Here is a 22,324-nt window from a genome sequence, read left to right on the forward strand (position 1 = left end):
CACAAGCAGCTGCTGCAACAGGGAGCAACAGGGGGGGCCCAGCAGAGCTCCAGTTGGCTGGGGTCCATGCTCAGGGGGAAGAAAAGAGGAACAGAAACTGGAGCACCTTGCACCGAAGGGAAGGGAGTGTCATGATTATCACTCATTCTTTTGTTTCTCACAAATCAGGAGGGAAATGAGAAGGAGGAACATGGGAGGGAGACAGTGATGGGGACCTACAGTCTCCTCTATTCTTAATCTTGCAGGGATTTCCAGCTGCAGGGAGAGCCAGCAGGGAGAAAGAACTCCAAATAAAATTGCCAGCTCTGGAACCAAGCAAGCGCATGTGGATTCCAGGACAGGGAAATGGCAGTGTACGTACTTGACATTGGTATTGGTGCAGATGATGTACTCAATCTCATCAGAATAGGGATTCTGGAATGTGAAGCTGCTGGTGCGGATCAACATCCACTCCCGGTTCTTGGTGCGAAATCGATACATGACCGACAGGACTTGGCCTTTCAGCTTAACCACCTGAGAAAACATTTGGAGAAGGAAGTCAGCAGGAGGAAGGATGGTGCCAAACGGGAGGAGGGAGAGGCTGCAGGCAGTGGGGTTGTGGCGGGGGCCAGCAGGACCTCAGAATAGGGGCATTGTGGCTCAAAGACAGTAAGAGAGGGAGAGCAGTTTTGCAATGGGAACTCCTCCGCCTACCTTCTAGTGAAATGGGGTGCTGCATTTGGGTCATTCTGTAACCACAGTATGAGAAAGCAACCATTCAATGCCTGCTTTATAGCAGGACTTTTAATTTAGCTTTTACAAATGAGATCATGAAAACTCTGCAAGCCAGAGCGTTTTTCTTTTTGCCTCGGTTGCTAGGGTACTCTGGGTTTGGTGCTCTCCACTCACCCCCAAGTTATCTCACTCAGGTATGTAGCTACATTGTATTCATGGATTTATTTCTTGCTACCACAACGTACAAGATGCTTAACCCTGCTTAACGTTGTAAAATGGAGTCAATAGACTCTCTGCTAGGAGACATAATGAAATGATCACTTTCTATGGATTATTTATTTATTTATAAGTTTCTATGTATGATACTTTGATGTTGTAATATGATTTCAAATGTATTGCTTCAGAAATAGCCTCACAAGAGTTTGGTAAGATGAGTTTTATTATTTACAGCTGATAATACTGAGACTCAGAGAAATTAAATAAGTCATCCAAGATAAGACAACTTTGGTGGAAAAGCTGGGACAGGAAGCAAGATCTTACTTCCAAATCACAAGATTGTCCCTCTGGCTACACATATCTCCCCTTTGTTCTATTGAAAATATGCTCCAGCCTGGCCAACATGGCAAAACCCCGTCTCTACTAAAAATACGAAAACTAGCCAGGCCCCATGCCTATAATCCCAGCTACTTGGGAGGCTGAGGCATGAGAATCACTTGAATCCAGGAGGCAGAGGTTACCGTGAGTAGACATCATGCCACTGCACTCCAGCCTGGGTGATGGAGTGAGACTCTGTCTCAAAAAAAAAAAAAAAAAAAGGAAGAAGAATAAATAAAATATATAGCAGTGCCCCCCTTATCCAAGGGGGCTACAATCCAAAACCCCCAGTGGATGCCTGGAATTGTGAATAGTACCAAACCCTATAGATACTATGCTGTTTCCTATATATACATACCTATGATAAAGTTTATAAATTAGAAACAGTAAGAGATTAACAGCAACTCATAATAAAATAGAACAATTGTACCAATATGCCAGCATCACTATTCTTGCACTTTGGGGCTATTATTAAGTAAATAAGGGCTACTTGAATGCAAGTCTTACGATACTGTTGATCTCATAACTGAGATGGCTAAGAGACTACTGGGCAGGTAGCGAACATAGTGTGGATACACTGGCCAAAGGAAGGATTGACGTCCCAGGCTGGACAGAGTGGGAAGGCACAAGATTTCATCATGCTACTCTGAACAGCACACAATTTAAAACTGATGAGTTATTTCTGGAATTTTCCATTTAATATTTTTGGACTGTGGTTGACTGCTGGTAACTGAAATTGTCAAAAGCAACACGGCAGATAAGGGGGACTGCTGTATACATCGTATGCACACACAGCAAACCAGACAAGGAAATATGCACGCATATGTGCAGAAGGTAGCATTCGGGTGTGGTTCTCATGGTCGAGGCACAAATGGAAAAAGGGATATAAATGACTGGTGGGGCTAGGCCTGGGTGTGATTACACCCCCGGCACAAAACACAGCGAGCAGGAGTTCTCCCCTCCACAGGCATGTGCAGACCCCAGATCAGGGCTGGTAAATCTCTGGGCCATGGCAGTCAGGTTTGCTGACTGAGAGATCAAAATGTGACCATAGATTAGAATGGGGACTTGATCCCTGTGATCAGGGAAGGTCTGACTCACCCATTCCTCACACCCGCCACACTTGTGGTCTATTCTTCGGTGGTGTCTGTCGTCTTGGCCAGACTACACGCAGCATGGGGACAGGGACATCTCGGTCACCTGTGAATATCCCATCTCTATCCTCAAGCCCTGCAAGGAGCAGGCTCTCAGAGCACACTTCTCGCAGGGACTCAATGGTGTGCTGGCCCATGGCTGGGGCTGGCCATCCCCCCTCTGCACTGTCCCTGGGGGAAGCCAGACAAGATCTGAGCCTGCGGATGTCAGATAAGGCTCCCTGGTGGGAAATCCCTGAGTGATAAATAAACCAAACCAAGAGCTCTGGGAGGCTGGGAGGCTGTCCCTGACACCACAGGGGAGGAGGCTGAGCTGTGGAGTAAGGAAGGCTGGGCACGTCTGCAGCCCCAACAGTAACCTGGCTGTTTCCCCGCGGGGTTGGAGGTCAAGGCCATGTGCCTCTCAGGTCAGCATCCAAGGGGGACTTCTCTGTGTCTGCACCAAAAACAGGGGACATAGGGAGTCACTGTGCACGTTTTGAAACCCACATCTTCTGCACTCTGAGGAAGCACAGGAAGGGCAGTCCTTTTTGTTTGTTTGTTTCTTCTAACTAGAATGCCCGAGATAGTGTGAAATTTGTTAGCTCCATGCAACTAGCACACAGAAGGCACCACCTTAGGAGCTGGGGAAGGGGAAGCTCAGCCTTAGGAGCTGTGGAAAGAGAACAGAACAAGGGAGTGGGCAGTTCTGCACCCTCCTGGGTCCAAGTTATAGACTAAGCACCTTAGACATGTTAGCTCAAGCAGTCCTCATAACAGCATTTTGTGAACCTGGAAACTGAGCCTCAAAGGAGTTGAATACCTTGCCTAAAGCCTTATGACCTTAAGCCTAGATCTACCTGGCCCCAAAGCCCTTTCCATAAATCCCTACTGCCAATGCACATTCTCTCTCCCCAAAGAGCCTCTCAGCCAGCAGGTGAAGGATCACTGTGTGGATAATTGTAACCCAGAGAGAGTATGCTCAATGCCACTACAGAAACACAAGATTAAATGCCATGCAGTTACCAGGAGGGCGAGGAGAGATGACCTGCAGTCAGGATCTGAAGACAGCTCCTGGAGGGAAATGGGGTTTGGAACACAGTTGGAAGGTGGGTAAAGTGTTGGCAAGTGAAGATGTGTGGGGAGAGCTCTCCTGGAAGAAGGCACAGCAATGGGCAAATGTTGGGAGGCTGGGAAACCTGAGTTGTGATGGGGGATTGGCTATGCATGGTGCAGGTGGCATGGTCCAGGCCCTCAGACCAGGGTGATGCACATGGTTGTGCTTAACCCAGGTGCAATGCAGTAGATGACCAAGGCCAAGCATAAAACCCAGCTTAGCCTGGCTCTTCATGAAAACAGCCCCCTTCATCATCTTCATCATCATGGAAGGTGCCTGAGCGGAAAGGAGACGGGGGAGATGGGAGCCTGCTTTCACTTTCACAGAGTTCAGCTCTTTTTGACTTATAGGTAAACTGTGCCCGGAGAGGGAATCCAATAGCAGAGGCAAGTTTCCCGGTTCCTGGCTGGCTCACTGTCACCCCCTCAAACTCAAATTCCTCACAAACAATCAAGTTCTAAGGGCCTCCTGTCCGGGCTATTCAAGTGCTTTTGTTTAAATCCAGAGTTCAAGAGCTGGCTCTTGGCTGACATAGCCACCTCCCTCCTTCTGCAAGAAGAAGCCACTTCCCTTTATCAACATTTGACCCTCACCTCGGCTGTCAGTGGCCGGAGACCAAAGAACACAAGCATGGGGCCGAGGTGCGGTGTGCTCCAGGATGTCCCTGTGGCTGCTTGGCTGCTGCCCACTGTGCCCTGTGGCCGGGGCTGGGGCTGGGGCTGGGGCTGGGGCTGGGGCTGGGGCTGCCAGCGTTGCTTTCTCGGCCTCCCCTCCCGCTGGAGGAATGTGGTGGCTGCCCACAGAGTGAGAGTTACTTAAGCTGGATATCAGGGTGGGATCAGATGTTAAATTCCTTCTTTGTCTTTTCAAAACCAACCGGGTTCTGACAGCGTCAGCAGTCTGAAGCCTTGGATGTGCTGTTGGATGGAGAGGCCTGTGTGTGGGGTGTGGTGTTGTGATTGAATGCATTGCGGGGAGGCAGGCCTGGGCTCTGTGACCTGGGGCAGGCAACTGCACCTCCCAGTGTCTACTGTGAAAAAAATGGGGAAGACAACACTTACTGTGTAGGTTTGAGGATTACATAAGATAATGAAATGGGTCTGGCCAGCTACTGGGCACAGAATGGAGGCCCCCATCACTGTTAAAGCTCCATTTCCATTAACCCAGAAAAATGAAGCCCACCCAGCCCAAACCTGACTTCTAGATGATACAAAGTTTATCATAATTTCCACATAGTTAGCAAACATATGGCACAAAAAGGCATCCCCTTACAATGCTTAACCATTCCAATTTCACATTTTTTCCAAAATGAAAGTCAATTGCTATGGGTTTTGATCCATTTAGATTGCTTTGTTGAGAGCCACCCTTGTACAGGGCTCTACACTCAGTGGTGAAGACGAGGATCCAATGCACGGATGAAGGCCGGACATGGTAGCTCATGGTAGCTCATGCCTGTAATCTTAGCACTTTGGGAGGCCGAGGCAGGCAGATCACTTGCGGTCAGGAGTTTGAGACCAGCCTGGCCAACATGGTGAAACCCTGTCTCCACTAAAAATACAAAAATTAGCCAGGTGTGATGGTACATGCTTGTAATCCCAGCTACTCGGGAGGCTGAGGCATGAGAATCACTTGAACCTGGAAGGTGGCAGTTGCAGTAAGCCGAGATAGTACCACTGCACTCCAGCCTGGGCAATAGAGTAAGACCCTGTCTCACAAAAAAAAAAAAAAGCACAGACGTAATGAAGTCTGCCCACAGGGAGGTCAGGTTCTAGTAAGGAAGACAGAAAAACAACCCCCCAAACAAGCCAATGGACAAACAAATAAAACTGAAATAGTTGCTGTGAAGGAAAACAAGGGATTTAGAAGGAGGCTGGGGTGACTTTCTTAGCTAAGGTGACCACTGAGGGCATCCCTGAGACAACATGAGTGGAAAGCTGAAGGATAAGATGTCGGTAATGTGAAGAGTGAAGAAAAGGCATTCCCTCAGGGGAACAGCATGTGCAAAGGCCCTGAGGTTGGGAAAAGCATGTTCAAGGAACCAAAAGAAGGCCAGAGTGATTCAAGAGTAGTGTCCACATGAGGATGAGATGGGGCCAGGTATACAGATAGCATGAAGCTATGATAAGGAGCTTGGATTTGATTCTAAGTGCCCTGTTGGCAGGTTTTAAGTAAAGACATGGCAAAATCTAAATTATGTCTTCAGAATGGCTTGGAGTAGAGTAAGAGTAAAATCAGAGAGACCAGCAAGGAAATGACTGCAATGGTCAGAATGGGAGATGGGGTGACCTGGTTCGGGGGGTAGGAAAGAAGAAAGAGAGGAGGGGCTGAATATGGGATTGAGGGAAGAGCTAAGCATGTTTCTTGGTTTCTGGCCTGGGCAAACAGGTGGATGGTGATGAGAGGAGGACTGTGGGCTGGGAAAGGATTCAGGCATTCTGCATTTGAGGGCTGTGGGGCATTCATGTGGCAGTGTGGAAGAGCAGTCAGTTGTTACATAGGTAAACTCCTGTCCCAGGGGTTTGTTGTGCAGATTATTTCATCACCCAGGTGTTAAGCCCAGTACCCAATAGTTATATTTTCTGTTCCTCTCCCTCCTCCCACTGTCCACCCTCAAGTAGACCCTAGTGGGCTACTACCCCAGTGGTGTATAAGCAAGCATGGAGCAGGAAGGACAGTCTGGGCTGGAGTCATCCCATGGGTAGGATTATCCAGGGAGACATCACAGGGAGGAGAGAAGGCAGCCAAGGGGAGAGATCCCTGGGGCAGCATCCATCATGGCTTGTAGAAGAAGGCAGAAGAGGAGAAACCAGCAGAGGAGGCCAGATGTGGGAAGAAAGCCAGGAGTGGCTGATGTTCTGAAAGGAACAGAGTGTGCAAGGAGTTCTATCCACATACGTGGCATAAATTTGGAGTCCTTTGTCAATTTGTGCAAACATAGCAATGCCTTCAACAGGAAGGCTCTGCGGTCAGAGAGGCCCACTCTTAGATACTTGTAAGGCAGAATGTCAGGCACATGTTTTCTCAGAGGCATGACAAACTATTATTCCCTCTTGAAAAGTAACTCAAGGGCCTCTGTCCTTGAATAGAACGCTGCCCGCTCTATTCTTTCCTAAGGCTGAAGCAAGATGTGAGAACCCTGTGGTGAGAGGAGGTGTGTTCTCTCTCTCACCTCAGCTGAACCTGGCCTCAGGAAGCTGCGACTCCTCCATGTGAATCCTGGTTCTCTCATTCATCAACCTGTGTGGCGGGAAGGTGCTTTTAGGTCACCAAGCCTCACTACACTCACCTGTAACATGAAGATGATGATGCCTACCTTCTCCGACTACTGTGCAGATTTAACAGTGCATGGGACAAGCCTTCCCATATGTTTGGCACACAGTAGATGCTCAGTACACAGCAGCTAACAGTCACGATGTGCATGACACTGTTACTAGGGTGGCCACCCTCTTGGGCTCCCGGGTCATCCTAAATCCCTCTCTCTCCTCACCATGTCTATCCAAAGCATCAGCACTTGTCAAACAACTGTCTCCTCAAGTTGCCCCCTATTTTAAATTCTTACTGCTACTGCCCATATTTTGGCCACATCACCTCTTACTTGGACAATTTTAAAAGCCTCTTGTCTTTGTTTCCAGTTATTTCCCCCATCTGTCTCTTCTGCATACCTGGGCTACTAAAGTGGTTTTTCAAAACACTGCTCTGTCTAAAATCCTCAAAGTCATCCTCGCTTACCTTTATTTTTATTTATTTTTTTATTTATTTGAGACAGTCTTGCTTGTTGCCCAGGCTGGAGTCCAGTGGCACAATCTTGGCTCACTGTAATCTCTGCCTCCCAGGTTCAAGCGATTCTCTTGCCTCAGCCCCCAGAGTAGCTGGGATTACAGGTGCCCGCCCCCACACCCGGCTAATTTTTGTATTTTTAGTAGAGACAGGGTTTCACCATGTTGGCCAGGCTGGTCTTGAACTCCTGACCTCATGATCTGCCCACCTTGGCCTCCCAAAGTGCTGGGATTACAGGTGTGAGCCACAACGCCCGGCATCTTACCTTTTTATTGATTGATTGATTGAGTGAGTGAGTGAGTGAGATAGAGTCTCACTCTGTCGCCTAGACTGAAGTGCAGTGGTGCAATCTTCGCTCACTGCAACCTCTACCTCCCAGGTTCAAGCTATTCCCCTGCCTGAGCTTCCCAAGTAGCTGGGACTACAGGTGCGTGCCACCATGCCTGGCTAATTTTTGTATTTTTAGTAGAGGTTTTGCCACATTGGCCAGGCTGGTCTCAAACTCCTGGCCTCAAGTGATCTGCCCACCTTGGCCTCCCAAAGTGCTGAAATTACAGGCATGAGCCACCACACCTGGCCCTCACTTACCTTTAAATGACTGAGGAGAGAATCTATGTTCTTCAGCATGGGTTAAGAGGCCTTTCATAACTTGGCTGTACCAGGTTCATTTATCACCACTGCCCACCTCCTCCAAGTCAGCCAGTGTCACTCCAGCCACTAGGAACTGCTTAGGATTCTCCCTTTTGCACCTCTAGGGCTGCCCCTTCAGTCTAGAATGTTCCCTCATTTATTCTATGCTCATCCTTTAAGATCCATCCCAGTTGTTCTCTCCCCGGGAACAATTCCTGCCTCTTCCCCATGCAGTTAACCTCTCCAGCCTCTGTGCTCTGCAATCTTTTTCTTCATGACCCTTTAGAGTTCTTCTCCTATTACATAGTACTTATTTACTGATGTGTGTCTGTCTTCCCTACTAGACTGTGAGTGACTTCCTAGCAGGGGCCCTGAGTGAGGCCATAGGTAGGACCTTGCAGCCTGCCTGGCACATAGTAGGACTAATGTCCTGCCAGCCACATCCACAGGTGCCCAGACTCTGCATCAGCTTTAAGTGGGCACTGGCAGTATGTACCTGCTGGAAGCTCTCACGCAGATGGCTCTGATCCTCAGGGTGGCAGAATTCCAAAATGTCCTTTCCCAGAAGATCCTAAATAAAAGAGACAAGCTTTAATAATCCCAGATCCATTTGTAATTATTTATATACTCACTGTGAGACAACATTGTTCATTTCCATCTCCTTTAACTCATCTCCTTTAGCCTGTCCCATCGCAGATTTTTTTAAAAAGTGAATGCAAAATTTCCCTGGGAGCCATCAGAGAACTGGCTTCTTGGTATTCATTCTAAGTTCTTCTGGCATGCTCAATATCCATTTCTAATTTTGCTAAGGCACTACATCAGTAGCTTCAGAATGCAATTTTATTTTTGTTTGTCTTGGAGAGGCAAACTGCAATAAACATATTTTAATAACATAAAAAGAAAGCAAAATGATAGCCTGAGGACAGATGGGTTGCTTATGAAAACTGGAATTGTTTAAATGTGGAAATTGTAGCTCTCCTGTGGCTGAAAAAATGAGGTTATCATAAAATAACTGTATTTGTTAAAAGCCTGTTTACTATCTATTTATCATCATTAGTCTATGCTACATTCAAAGGACATAGCATTAGCCCAAAACAAAAGTGTGTTTCACAATGAAACTGATCAGAATAAGATAAACTGTTAACAGATAACTTCAAAAGTGTTGTAGTAAAGTGGTCCAGTTAAAAGTGTATTTTTAAAAATTTATTTTATGTTTTTTATTTTTTGAGATGGAGTTTCACTCTTGTCCCCCAGGCTGGAGTGCAATGGCGCGATCTCAGCTCACTGCAACCTCCGCCTCCCGGGTTCAAGCAATTCTCCTGCCTCAGCCTCCCCAGTAGATGGGATTACAAGCACCCGCCACCATGCCCAGCTAATTTTTGTATTTTCAGTAGAGACAGGGTTTCACCATATTGGTCAGGCTGGTCTCTAACTCCTGACTTCAAGTGATCTACCTGCCTCGGCCCCCCAAAGTGCTAGAATTACAGGCACGAGCCACCACGTCTGGCCAGGAAGTGTCTTAAATAGCAAAAGATTTAAACTAACTCATAGATCACAATCCAAATCAGCAAACAGCCTAAGTGAACGCTGACACTGGCAATGGAGGGGAAGTCCTATCTGCGTGCCAAGGAGCAACTGGATGCCCCTGTGAGGTGCCACTAGATAAATGGTCTGGCTGCCATCAGAGGTTGGGGTGAATTTGGAAACAAATCAATTTCTCCCTTTATTTCATCTAAGAATCTCAAGGTTTATATGAATCTAGAGATGCAGAATTATATGCAGGGTCCTAATAGTTCTAGTTTGAACTGCTTCTAGTCCTAAAATACACATGTCATTAAAATACTCATATCTATATATCCCAAACTTAGTTCCTCAGAATAAATATCTTTTTTCTCTTATAAAAAAAGCTTTTTATTTTTAAATAAATTTAAATCTACAGAAAAGTTGATAGTACAATAAACTGCTATATATCCTTTATGTATATTCAATAATTATCAATATGTTGTCACATTTGCATTTTTTCTTCATATATATGTATATATTCCTACATATGCATGTATACACTTAATATACTTAATTTCTTACTGAACCATTTGAAATTGAGTTGTGGACATCATGGCACTTCTCAAAGTATTTTAGCATGTATCTCATAAAAATGAAATTATCTTACAAAACGACAATGTGCTATCATGTGCCTAAGAAAATCAATAATTATTCAATGACATCACCCAATATTCTGTACATATTAACATTTCAATTGTCTCCTAAATATCTTTTCTATCAATATGTCTTGAGGCCCAGGACACAATTAAGGCCCTTATGTGGCATATTATTATTTTATCTCTTTGGTCTATTTTAATCTGGGACAATTGCTCCTGCCTTTTTGTTTCTCATGACATTGACTTTTCAAAAAAGAGTCTAGAACACAGACTTAAAGATGTGCCACCTATACAAAAAAAGGTTTCCAAATGCACTTGAGAAACAAGAGGTTAGGCAAAATTAGGTAGGCATCTTTACCAGGCTTTGCAGAGTCTTCCACATTAATGAGCTTTGTAATGAATATTAATAAGAGAGCCCCTTTTAATAGAACATCTTAACTCCAGTTTGTGAAAATCAACTAGAGAAACATAACAGCGAGGGCAAAGAAGAAAGAGTCCATGTTAAGTGGCACAAGTGTTTACAACGTCCTTTCTTGCCTTGGAAGGATAGCTATCGTTCTATCCAGGCAGGGTATATGGGTCTTTATGATGTTTCTCCACATGGCCATTGTGTTGTATCTCAAATGAGGTAAGAATGTTTTAAAAACAATTAAATCTCTAGTCAATTGCCATGAGCTCAAAACTATCTACTCACCTGGGGTTGGTAGCCAATCACACTGATACATCTTGGATCCACAAACGTGATGATTCCATCAGAGTTATGCCGGGATAAGAACTCTGTGGGCACTGACATCCCATTCATGTCCATGCATACAGGAGAGCTGGTCACCTGGGATGGGGAAAATCCACCGTTGAGGTGGTGTTGACAGAGACGAGATGGAGATGGTGACAGAGATGAGAAGAATAATCCATGTGCATTTCACTTCAAAGATCTTCCCATGTCATTTAGTACAATGACCCTAAAGTGTTCAAATATCTATCCCTGGTCACGTCATTAACTGTAACAGTTGGCCACTTTCTTTACATTTCTGAACTTCAGTTGCCTTATCAACCAATGGGAATAATAAAACCTATAATCTCACAGGGTATTTGTGAGCCTTAAAAGGGATATTGCATGTTAAACCTTGGCATTTGCTCATGTTGGTGCTCAATAAATGTTAATCCCCTTCTCTTTCCCCACCTTCCCTTTACTAAGGATGGCAAACAAGCCTAAGGAACTAGTTAAAATACTTGGAGCATATATATTTGTGAACTGAATTTACCCAACTATTCTTTCTTCACTCATGTACAAGCCATACCCAGTGTTGGTCATACATGGATGAAATTGCCTATTCATTTGTCTGAAAATGGTCAGAACTAGGAAACCAGGGATTAGTGTATCTGAACCAGGTCTAGTATGTCTCTCCTCTTCAGCATGGGGAAGACCCTCAATGTCCTAGGGAGAATGAACAGTCCAGTTGAATGAGTGGTTACTGTGTGTGCCAGACATTGAGCAAATTTAACTTTCACACAATAAAAGACACGTTCCCTGGCCTTGAGGAGCTTGCGGGGATGAGCATGCACTCAACTTACTACCTGCAACAGACAGTGAAAGAAGAGTAATTGAGGGTAGAGCTCAGTGCTATGAGAGTAGGGAGAAGAGAAGGATTGATTTAGACTAAGATCAGGGAGACATTTTAGTTGGGTCTTGAAAGACGAGCAGATAAGGAGGATAAGGAAAATTGAAAGGAGAAGAAGGGGAACAAGGAAATACCAGGGAGAAGAAACAGCCTGTGAACACCCCTAGAGGTGGGGGTTTATGGAAAGGGGAATGGTGCTGTGTGGGAATAAGATGTGAGAGAGGAAAAAGGCAAGGAGATGAGGTTGTAATGACGAGCTTGGACTTTATCCCATAGACCCTGGGGAAACAGTCAAGGGGGTTAAGCAGGGATGTGATGTGAGCAGAACGCAAGTTCGTGGCAACCGGCACAAGCATGGGGGATGAACTGATGCAACCCCTCAACTCAGCAAGAACTCTGCTTACAGCTCACAGTCTCCTTCTCTTCTAGATTTGGCCTCAGCCTTGTCCCACAGAGTGAGACACGAAACCCAACAAATACCAAGAACACAGGTGATCAGAATAGGCATCCAAACCGACAGTCTTCTGCACTTTGTGGCAATACGCCGACATTTAAGATTAAAAAGGCTACGAATTTTTTCTTACCTGGAGTCTCCCAATTGCCACGAGGCAATATTTACTGCCTTGTCCCACATCAGCGTCTTCTTCAGGTATGGTCATTCCTGAAATGGGAAATACCTGTGTCATCAAAAATATGCCCAAGGTGAATGGGAAAGAAGAAAAGTGTCCACGATTTTATTTAAGCAATCGAAAATACAGTGAGTGTTGGCCACGCAGGGCTGGGAAGCCAGCCAATGAATTAACCAGTTCCTCACTCAGTTTCTGCTTCTCTCTCTGCCTGATGTCTTTTGATAATTTTATGGTACATTATCATCTCCATCTGTGGATGATGCAGAGGAAATTAAGGAAGATGAAATGGAAATAGTTCTTCTGTACATTTGTACAACTTGGACAAAACATTTATTTAGGATATTTCAGTAAGAAGCCAATATGGGTCTTTCAGCTTATGTAAATATCTCTCTTATCTGCTGACAAAGAATGAAACAAAGACCATCTGAGGCAAAAGAAATACAAGTAAAAACCACCGAAGCTGGTTACTAACTTGTCAGGCAAGGGAGCACAACCAGTGTTTCCCCTTGTGGGGGAAAGTCAGGGTTGTTTAAGGGCTAGAAAGGAGACACTGGTGATGGTTATGCTAAGCATTGAAAACTAGTGCTCCAGATAGAAAGGAACTGGTTAAAACAATCCTCATTGTTCACAGGGGTTAGAAAACAGTCTCCTGTTTGGTCCAATGTGGGTCTGGTATCTGGGGTCCCTCACAGTGCAAGGTTCTTAAACATCTGTAGCTGGTTAGAACTGTCGTAGTGAAAACAAGCATTCCTTTTTGATACCTCATAGGCAAGTGCTGTTAAGTAGAACATTTCCTTTTACACTGCATGACACTTAACGCAAATATTTCCACACTGGGTCGGACCAAGGGTTCACAGTGATAGAGTCACACAAGTACAGTGACAGCCCCTCACTCCAGACATTGATAAGGGCACGTTAAATATCACTATGGTTTTGTGAGCCAGAGAAATGTCACTCTCACTACACTACATTCCGTCTTCTTTCCATTCTTGTTCCATCCACCCTCTGTAGGTGACCAGTCTCTTTCATTTCTGGTTTATCCTTACTGCATTTCTTTTGCACAAATGTGCAAATACATGTACACTTTCTCATGTCCTCTTCTTTCTTCTATGAAGAGCTGTTTACTGTAGATACTCTTGGGCTTTGCTTACTTCACTGAACAGTATATGCTGGAATTCACTCCATATACATTCATACAGCTCTTCCTCAATTCTTTTTTATAACTGCACAGTGCTTCATCTTATTGATGTGTCATGGCTTATTCAACCACTAAATACTGGACGTTTAGGTGTTTCCAATATTTTGCAATGAGAAACAATGCTGCAATGAATAACCTTGTGCATATGTGTTTTATTATCATCAGAAGTGCATCTTCGGAGTGGATCCCTAGAAGTGGGATTGCTGGGTCAAAAGGTAAGTGCATATGTAGTTTTGTTTTGCCAAACTTTCCTCCAGAAGGGTTGCACCAATTTGCATTCCGACCAGGAATGTATAGGAGGTCTGCTTCCCCAGAGTCTTGGCCAACAGAATGTGCTGTCACATTATTTAATGTTTGTCAGTCTGACAGGTGAGAAATGATTTCTTAGTGTTGAACTAATTTGCATTTCTCTAATTATAAGTGAGTTTGAACATTACTTCGTATGTTTGAGGACCTTTTTTATATCTTGTTTTTTAGTGAATTGTCTGCTTCTGTCTCCCACTTTTCTATTTGGATCTTTTGCCTGTCCATTTTTAAGACTTCCCTGTATTTGAGATATTAAATCCTTGTGGTATATGTTATGAATATGTTCTTCCAGATGGTCCCCTGTCTTTTGACTTTGTGGTGATTTAAAAATTTCAAAAATTTTATGTGGTAAGATTTATCAACCTTTTATTACCTCTGGAGTCTGAGTCATAGCTAGAAAGCTATTTCTTACACACTGCTTAAGGAAAAATTCACTCTTGTTTTCCTCTGATACTTTTATGGTTTTATTTTTCACATTTAGATCCCTAATCCATTCAGAGTTATTCTTTTGGGAGTTTTGGGAAATCAATCTAATTTTATCTTTCTCTAAATAGCTGTCCAGTTGCCCCATCAACATTTTCTTAAATTGCAGTGATTTGAGACGCCAACTTTATCATATAATTTCCAAACAAGTTTGGGTCTAATTTTGGACTGTCTCTTCTATTCCACTGCCCAAGTGTCTATTCAGGCACTAGTACCATACCATTTTAATTATAGAGGTTTTATTGTATGTTTTAATGTCTGGTAGGACTATTCCTTGTATTTTTTCTTGGCTATTCTTGAAGGTATGTTTTTCCACAGGAACTTTGGTAGTACCAACTTATCTGACTCCATAAAATAGCTTGATAATATTTTTATTAGGATTGCATTAAATTTGTAAATTAACTTCAGGAGAACTGACATCTCCTGAAGTTATAATGTTGAGTTATCCTCCCAAGAACAAAGGATGTTTTCTCATTTGTTTAAACCTACTTTTGTCTTTCAGGAGTGTTTTCAAATTTTCCTCATATATACTTGTATTTTGTGTACTTATTAAAATTATTCCTAAGTATTTAATCCTCTTTTTACTATTGTAAATGTGGTTTTCTCTACCATTATAGCCTCTGCTTATTGTTTATGTATATGAAGGCTATTGATTTTCATATATTAACCTGAATTATTTGTTTCCATTTTATCACTGATTCACTAGGCTTTTCCAGGTGTACTATTATATAATCTGAAAACAGAGATAGTTTTCCTTTTTCTTTGTGCATTCTTTTGCCTCTAATTTCTCTTATTTAGTGGTATGGGATAATATGTCTATTATAATTTTGAATAGTAGTAGAGATAGTGGGCATTATTCCCTTGTTTCTGATCTTAGCGGAAATGTCTCAGGGCTTTCTCCATTAAATATCACCCTTTGGACTAAGATATAACATGCACGCACACACATTTATCATATTAAGTAATTATCCCTCATTATTGTTTAGCATTTTTGCAAATCTCTTTAATGCCTTGGTTAATAATGGACAGCTGGATTCTGGTATCTGCTCTGCACTCAATCTGTTACAATATGTTGTTTTAGTTGAGGCATATGAAGAAAATATGGCCTCACACAGATATGGAAAAGAGAGAAAAAGGGGAAGCTTTTTCAGAATACTGAGTATATTTTCCTTTGGTATTTTTCCAAATCTTGACAAGTGGTAGTTTCTTAAAGGCTAATTGTAATATAAAATCCAAAACTATATGAATGAATTTTTCATACTGTCATACTGTAATATTCAATACAATATTAAAATAGGCTAGTTTGTCTAACACTTTGGATGGATCTTTTACCCATCGCATAATTTTACACACTATGTAGTGGTCATTTGGAAAATACTAGTTCACCATATTATACAGACCTTCTAAATGTTGACATATTGCATTATACAACATTAAAAAAAATCGCACTTGCTAATACCACTATGTATCTCATCGGAAACATCTCTAGATACTGGTCAAAATTATGGTGGCAGATACAAGCTTTCCAAAACTCAAATTTTTATTAGAAAACCTGAATTTTACCACTGACAACAAATACTGTCAATTGTTTTCCTTGAAGTGACAAGTTCAATTTTTTTTTGAGAAAATATCTGCTAAATATATAAGTTGTAATAACCACCATTTGTTTGTTAGTCATTCTTTCAAGCAAAAACTACGTTCCATGGAAAAAACACCTAGTTCAGCTCATAGCCCAAAGGAAGCATACATGCTTTCCCCTGACACAATTCCCATGCTTTGGTATGCTGCCGAAGTTGCTTTATGCAAGTTTTCCATTCTGGGCTTAATACAACTCATAATTTTTACTGCCTCATCAGGGATATTCTTAAGTGAAGCTGGGATTTAAACATTTTTAAATTATTTTTTAATTGCAAGTGCATAGTGATAAGGAATACAATGACCACCAGGACAGCTTGGTATCACTGCCTTGATTCACGCTAAGGCCCAGCAAGTTTACCCACCAATGCTTTTTACGCCATCAGCACAAATGTTGACACACAGAAAGTGGCAAATAACATCTCAGTGTTATTATAAGAATAGTTTTAACTTTGCGTGCCCTTGAAGATGTTTCAGGGACTTCCAGGGTCCATGGACCACACCTTGAGAACTGTTGCTGCTCTATGCATTGCCATTCCCCAGAGTTTTACACCTTATCTTGTCCTTTTTATATCATTTTTCCATTGCCTCTTTCTTTTTTCTGTTTATTGTTTTGTTTTGTTTTTTTGTTTTGAGACAGAGTTTCACTCTGTCGCCCAGGCTGGAGTGCAATGGCATGATCTTGGCTCACTGCAACTTCCACCTCCTGAGTTCAAGTGATTCTCCTGCCTCAGCCTCCTGAGTAGCTGGGATTACAGGCACCTGCCACCGCACATGGCTAATTTTTGTGTTTTTAGTAGAGACGGGGTTTCACCATCTTGGCCAGGCTGGTCTTGAACTCCTGGCCTCGTGATCCACCTGCCTCGGCCTCCCAAAGGGCTGGGATTACAGGCGTGAGCCACCGCGCCCAGCCATTGCCTCTATTTCTAACCATACATTTATGAGACCCAAGACTATGTCTCTAGTCGAGATGTTCCTTTGCAGCTCTAGACCTTGCCTTCACTTACCTACTGAAAATGTCTACCTCAGTCTCACAGGTCTTTCAAAATTGTACCCAAATCTCTCTACCAAAACATCCTCCTCTTTCTGCTCTCCATGGAAAAGACCACTAGTGACATACCTCATTTACATTCTCTCCTTCCATGCTAAGGAACACTGATTTATTCAGAGTGGCAATGTGCCTGCTCCATTAGAGTTAGAGAGGTTCAACTGACATGGCTCTGGCCTATCAGACGGATGCAGGAGTCATGAGCATGGCTTTTGGCAACACTCCTTTCCATATGAAACACAGATATGACCGGGCAGCGCTAGCAGCCATCTCGAAAGGCAGGAAAGCTGGGGTCACACAATAAGGATTGTGGAGTGAAAGCTGGGAGAATGAGTCCTTGGTTACATCACAGAACCATTGTACTAACTCTAGACTGGCTACCTTTGGATATAAAATAGATTTATTTAAGGCCCTGATATTTGGGATTTTCTGTTATATGCAGCAAAAGTCAATCGCTTACTGGTATACGTTCTAACCTCTATTAGAAGCAGCACTACCAGCAGTAACATCTGTCACTTAGTTAGACTGACCAGCAGCCAAACCTATGTCTTACTTGAAAGAAATCCTCCTTTATGAGTGATTATGGTGGAAGATGGTATACTAGCTTCCACTCTGGAAGTCAAAGAAGCTAGATTTTACCTCCCTGCATCCTTCCGGGGTGAAGGGATGGTTCAAATTCATCAGCAGAACAAAGCACAGTGTCCTGAGCAGGCTGCTGCTACTAACAGATATTCCCTGGGCTTCATGCTTCTTTAACCCATGGAAGCTGCCTAGGTTTCTGTTCATTTTCCAAAGCTGGCCCCCTTTGAATGATGGGACTCATTAACATTTATCTAAGAATTCTCTTTTTGCTAATGACATCTAGAGTTGTCTTCTGTTATGTATTAGTGACTGCATATCTCAGGTTAGAAATCTTAGCATCTTCCTGCACTATTCCTTCCTCTCGCCAGTTACATATTAATGGACACCAAACCTGTCTGCTTCAACTTCACAGTTAGCTCTCCAATCATCTCCTCTCTACCCTGTTGTCTATATCACTCCTAGAAGTTGGCCACACCATTCCTCTGCAGGAAATAAACATAAATCAAAAGTCTTCACTCCGGCACACATGGCTCTTCATGACACTTACCATGTACCTACAGTTCCTCCAAACACCAAATACCAGTCAGGACTTACATGAACAGCACACATGTGCCTTTAAGGATGTCTAGTTTCTTGCTCCTCAGGAATTTAAAGAGCCCTGCCCTCTTTCGAGAGGACCAGGTGATTCTAGAATGATGAGTTGGGCTGGGCAGCAGCACACTCAGCTGACTAAAGAGCTGGCTCTGAAAGCATAGAACTAACTTACAGTAGGAGCACCAAAGCAATAAGGAAGAAGGTGTTCTCCTGCTCAGTAGAGGGACAAGGGTTACTGCCCCAAGGTCTGAGATGAAGGAAGATAGGATTCCACATGGCAATGGAGTTTCAGGGTAGGAGGTGTCCTTAGAAGACACTGAGCCCAACACCCTCATGAGACTTCAATCCCATGTCCATCTATTGCTGCTTGAACTCCTCCAGTGGTGGGGTGGTCACTATAGCCCCAGACAACTCAATCTATCTATCTCCTTGAAGATTTCACTTGCTGGTCCTGGACTTGCCCTTAGAGTCATACATTCTTCTGCTGTGTAGCCCTTCAGACAAGTGAAGAGTATGATTGAGTTTCTGAGTCTTTTCCGTTCTGGCACAAACCTCCTTCCATCATTTAAACTGTTCCTCCTACAAAAATAGTTTGCCTCTCTATATTCTTGTCACATTTCTGAATATGTTTCTGATTGCCTCTATTTCCCTAAAATGTGGTGCCCACAATACTTTAGGTGTGATCACTACAGAGGCCTTTCACATCCTCTGGTCTGTAAGCCTGGCTTACTGATGGTAAATGAAGTGCATTCAGGAAGCAAGGTGTGAGTTATGCTGACAGTTCCCCATAACCAGAGCAGCTTTTATTGAGTTGTTGCTTTTTAAATCACAAGGGAGTTATGCTTCTAGTCAAATGAAATAACAGATCAGATTTACCTTCTTGTCAGAAACACACAAAAACAAAAGAAAAAACAAAACAAATACAATAAATGATGGTTTAGAAGACACTAGATATCAGGCAATGAACAAGAGCAATCCCTGAGAAATGGGTAACAAATAAGACAAGCCCGGTGACTGCCCCTAGCTCACAGCCTTAAGAGAGTTCTCAAGCCAGCAACTTAAATTTCACAATGTCTAGCATCAAGTAAAAAAATACCAGGCATGCAACAAAGCTGGAAAATACAACCCATAATGAAGAAAACAGACCAAGCTGCCAAAACATGACGCAGAACTGACACAGATTTTAGAATTAGGAAACAAACACATTAACACAGTTATTATAACCATACACTAACAGTTAAGTAGAGCTGTGAAAGAGGCAAAAAGACCCAAAGCAAGCTTCTGGAGATGAAAGCTATAATGTCTGACATTTAAAAAAAATGTACTAGATGGGGCTGGGTGTGTGGTGGCTCACGCCTGTAATCCCAGCACTTTGGGAGGCCGAAGCAGGCAGATCACTTGAGGTCAGGAGTTTGAGATCAGCCTGGCCAACATAGTGAAACCCCGTTTCTACTAAAAATACAAAAATTAGCCAGGCATGGTGGCACGTGCCTGTAATCCTACCTACTCAGGAGGTTGAGGCAGGAGAATCGCTTCAACCCAGGAGGCGGAGATTGCAGTGAGCCGAGATCAGACCACTGTACAACAAAGCAAGACTCCATCTCAAAAATAAAATAAAATAATAAAAAATTAAAATGTACTAGATGGTATTAATTGCATATTAGACAAGGTAGATTAGTAAACTTGACATAACAACAGAAACAATCCAAAATGAAAGATAGAAAGTAATAAAAATGTTTTTTCAATAAAATGAGTATCAGTGATCTCACTGGAAAACTTCAAGTGGCCTAATACATTTAAAAGTCTGTGAAGGAGGAGGGAAGAAACATGGAAAAACATTTGAAGAAATAATGGCTGAAAATTTTCCAAATTTGATACAAAGTATAAATCTTTGATAGCAAGTATATCCCATCATGACGGGATACTGTCAGCTTGAAATGAGAATGAGCTCACACAGAATTGTCCACTGTAGCTGTGGCTGAAATCAGAGTTGGGCCACATGGATATGAAAGTGGAAGTGGACACCACAAGGACCTGTTAGAGTGATCTAATCTCTCTGACCCTCTGTTACCTTACACATAAAATGGGTATCAGAATGCTCACCTTATGGGATGCTAGAAAGATGTGTGTGGGGCACCCCACCTGAGGCCTGAATGTCAGCTTCCTTCTGATTTACCTGACCTGCTTCCCCAGTTGCTGGTAAACATGTATGTTTGTGGGCAAAGAAGGCAAGAGTCATATATGCACTTTTTTTTTTTTTGACCGGGTCTGGCTCTGTTATCGAGGCTGGAGTGCAGTGGCATGATCTTGGTTCACTGCAGTCTTGACCTCCCAGGCTCAAGCCATCCTCCCATGTCTGCCTCCTGAGTAGCTGGGACCACAGGCACGTGCCACTACCACTGGCTAATTTTTTTTGTATTTGTAGAGATGGGGGTTCACCATGTTGCCCAGGCTGGCACGAATGCACTTTTGCCATACTTAGGAATCAGGAATCAATGCCACAGGCCAGACAGGAAGCAGAGAGAACAGCATAAAGAACCCTCTAATCCAGCTGGCATAAAGAAAACGATGTTCTTCTCAGTCCTACCCTTTGGAGGGATCTTTTGGTAATAGGGTCTGACTGGCTAAAACTTGAGACCATCTACCTAGAGATAACAAACTCCAGTTCCTTCATTTGTTCCTCATTCAATGAGCATCAATGGAGAACTTCCACAGATTTTTTTAAATATCCGTATATTTTCTTTATATTCCTTCCATCAAGGGTTGAAGTTAGATTCCTCTGCGACTATTTTGACCAATAAAATACAGTGGAAGTGACACTATGTGACTTCTAGACTAGCAGCTCAGATACTGAGGAGCAGAAACATGCCATCCTACTATACCCTGTCTAATTCCTAACGCACAAAATCTATGAATATAATAAAATAGTGGTGGTTTTATGCAAATCAATAAAATAAAATAATTCTCAATTGTAAGTTTCATCAGCCTAGAAGTGGATAGAAAGAGACTTGATGGGGGCCCTAAGATACCAGTCCTTTAAGCACATAAGGGAGCTCATTTGTAAGAATGCATTTTAATCAACCAAGTAGAATAATGTTAAAATAACAAGCTGGCTTTACAGAAGTGAAGTGGGAAAGCTGCAACTTATTAAAAAGTTTATGTCTTAATATAGGCAAAGAATGTTTAGTTGTGAATGAGATTCAAGTGTGTGTATGTAAAATTTCCAGAATGTCTTCAGTAAATCCAAATTCATTAACGGAATGAATGCTTTATGTGCCTAAGTGTGATGTTCTCAGGACACTGGGCTCAGCTTCCCTATGAAAGCAATGTCATCTAAGTCAGAAGGGCCAGCATTTGTAAAGGAGGCCCTGACACCAACACTGACCAGCAGCCACAGAGATCCAACTTCCAGTGAACCTGTGCCCATTGCCACTCATGTGACCAGGGTCTTGATGGATGACTGCAGGAAGGCAGTAGGGGAGGGCTCTGCCATTAGCAGGTGGAAAAGACTTAGGAGTTCATACATGCTGTTTGTGACAAAATGCCTCTATGACAGGGCGGGGCTGTGCAATCTCCATATTGTCATCTGGATATCGGATGTTTTTCTATCTTCCAAGCATTGTTTGCACAATATCCTCAAACAGTACATGACCTTTAAAAGTGGGTTTTACTCCTACTACTCAATAATGAAAACACAAATATCCTCAATTAAAAAATGGTCAAGATGGATTAAAGATTTAAATGTAAGACCTAGAAGAAAATCCTAGGAAACACCATTCTGGATATCAGCCTTGGGAAAGAATTTATGACTAAGTTCTAAAAAGCAATCGCAACAAAAAAAAAATTGACAAGTAGGACCTAATTAAACAAAAGAGTTTCTGCAAAGCAAATGAAACTATCAACAGAGTAGGCAGACAGCCTACAGAATGAGAGAAAATGTTTGCAAACTATGCATCTAACAAAGGTCTAAGACCCAGAATCTATAAGGAACTTAAACAATTCAACAAGTAAAAAACAAATAACCCCATTAAAAAGTGGGTAAAATATATGAAAAGACTCTTCTCAAAAGAAGACATACAAGTGGCCAACAGACATGAAAAAATGCT

General features: G+C 42.9%; 1 protein-coding gene across 7 annotated transcripts in view; it reads right to left on the minus strand.

The window, feature by feature from the left end:
* The window catches only part of ARNT2 (aryl hydrocarbon receptor nuclear translocator 2), a 195,797-nt gene that overhangs the window by 40,027 nt on the left and 133,446 nt on the right, over positions 1-22,324 (minus strand). For all 7 annotated transcript variants that reach the window (XM_032176094.2, XM_032176093.2, XM_058427831.1 and 4 more), the window contains exons 9-12: positions 12,328-12,404; positions 10,819-10,953; positions 8,462-8,536; positions 362-513 (exon numbers count right to left, since the gene is read on the minus strand). In XM_032176094.2, the coding sequence (XP_032031985.1) occupies positions 362-513; positions 8,462-8,536; positions 10,819-10,953; positions 12,328-12,404 (439 nt within the window). The remainder of the gene's footprint in view (positions 1-361; positions 514-8,461; positions 8,537-10,818; positions 10,954-12,327; positions 12,405-22,324) is intronic.

Source organism: Hylobates moloch, unplaced genomic scaffold (genome assembly GCF_009828535.3).
Source record: "Hylobates moloch isolate HMO894 unplaced genomic scaffold, HMol_V3 SCAFFOLD_14, whole genome shotgun sequence".
NCBI classification, from domain to species: domain Eukaryota; kingdom Metazoa; phylum Chordata; class Mammalia; order Primates; family Hylobatidae; genus Hylobates; species Hylobates moloch.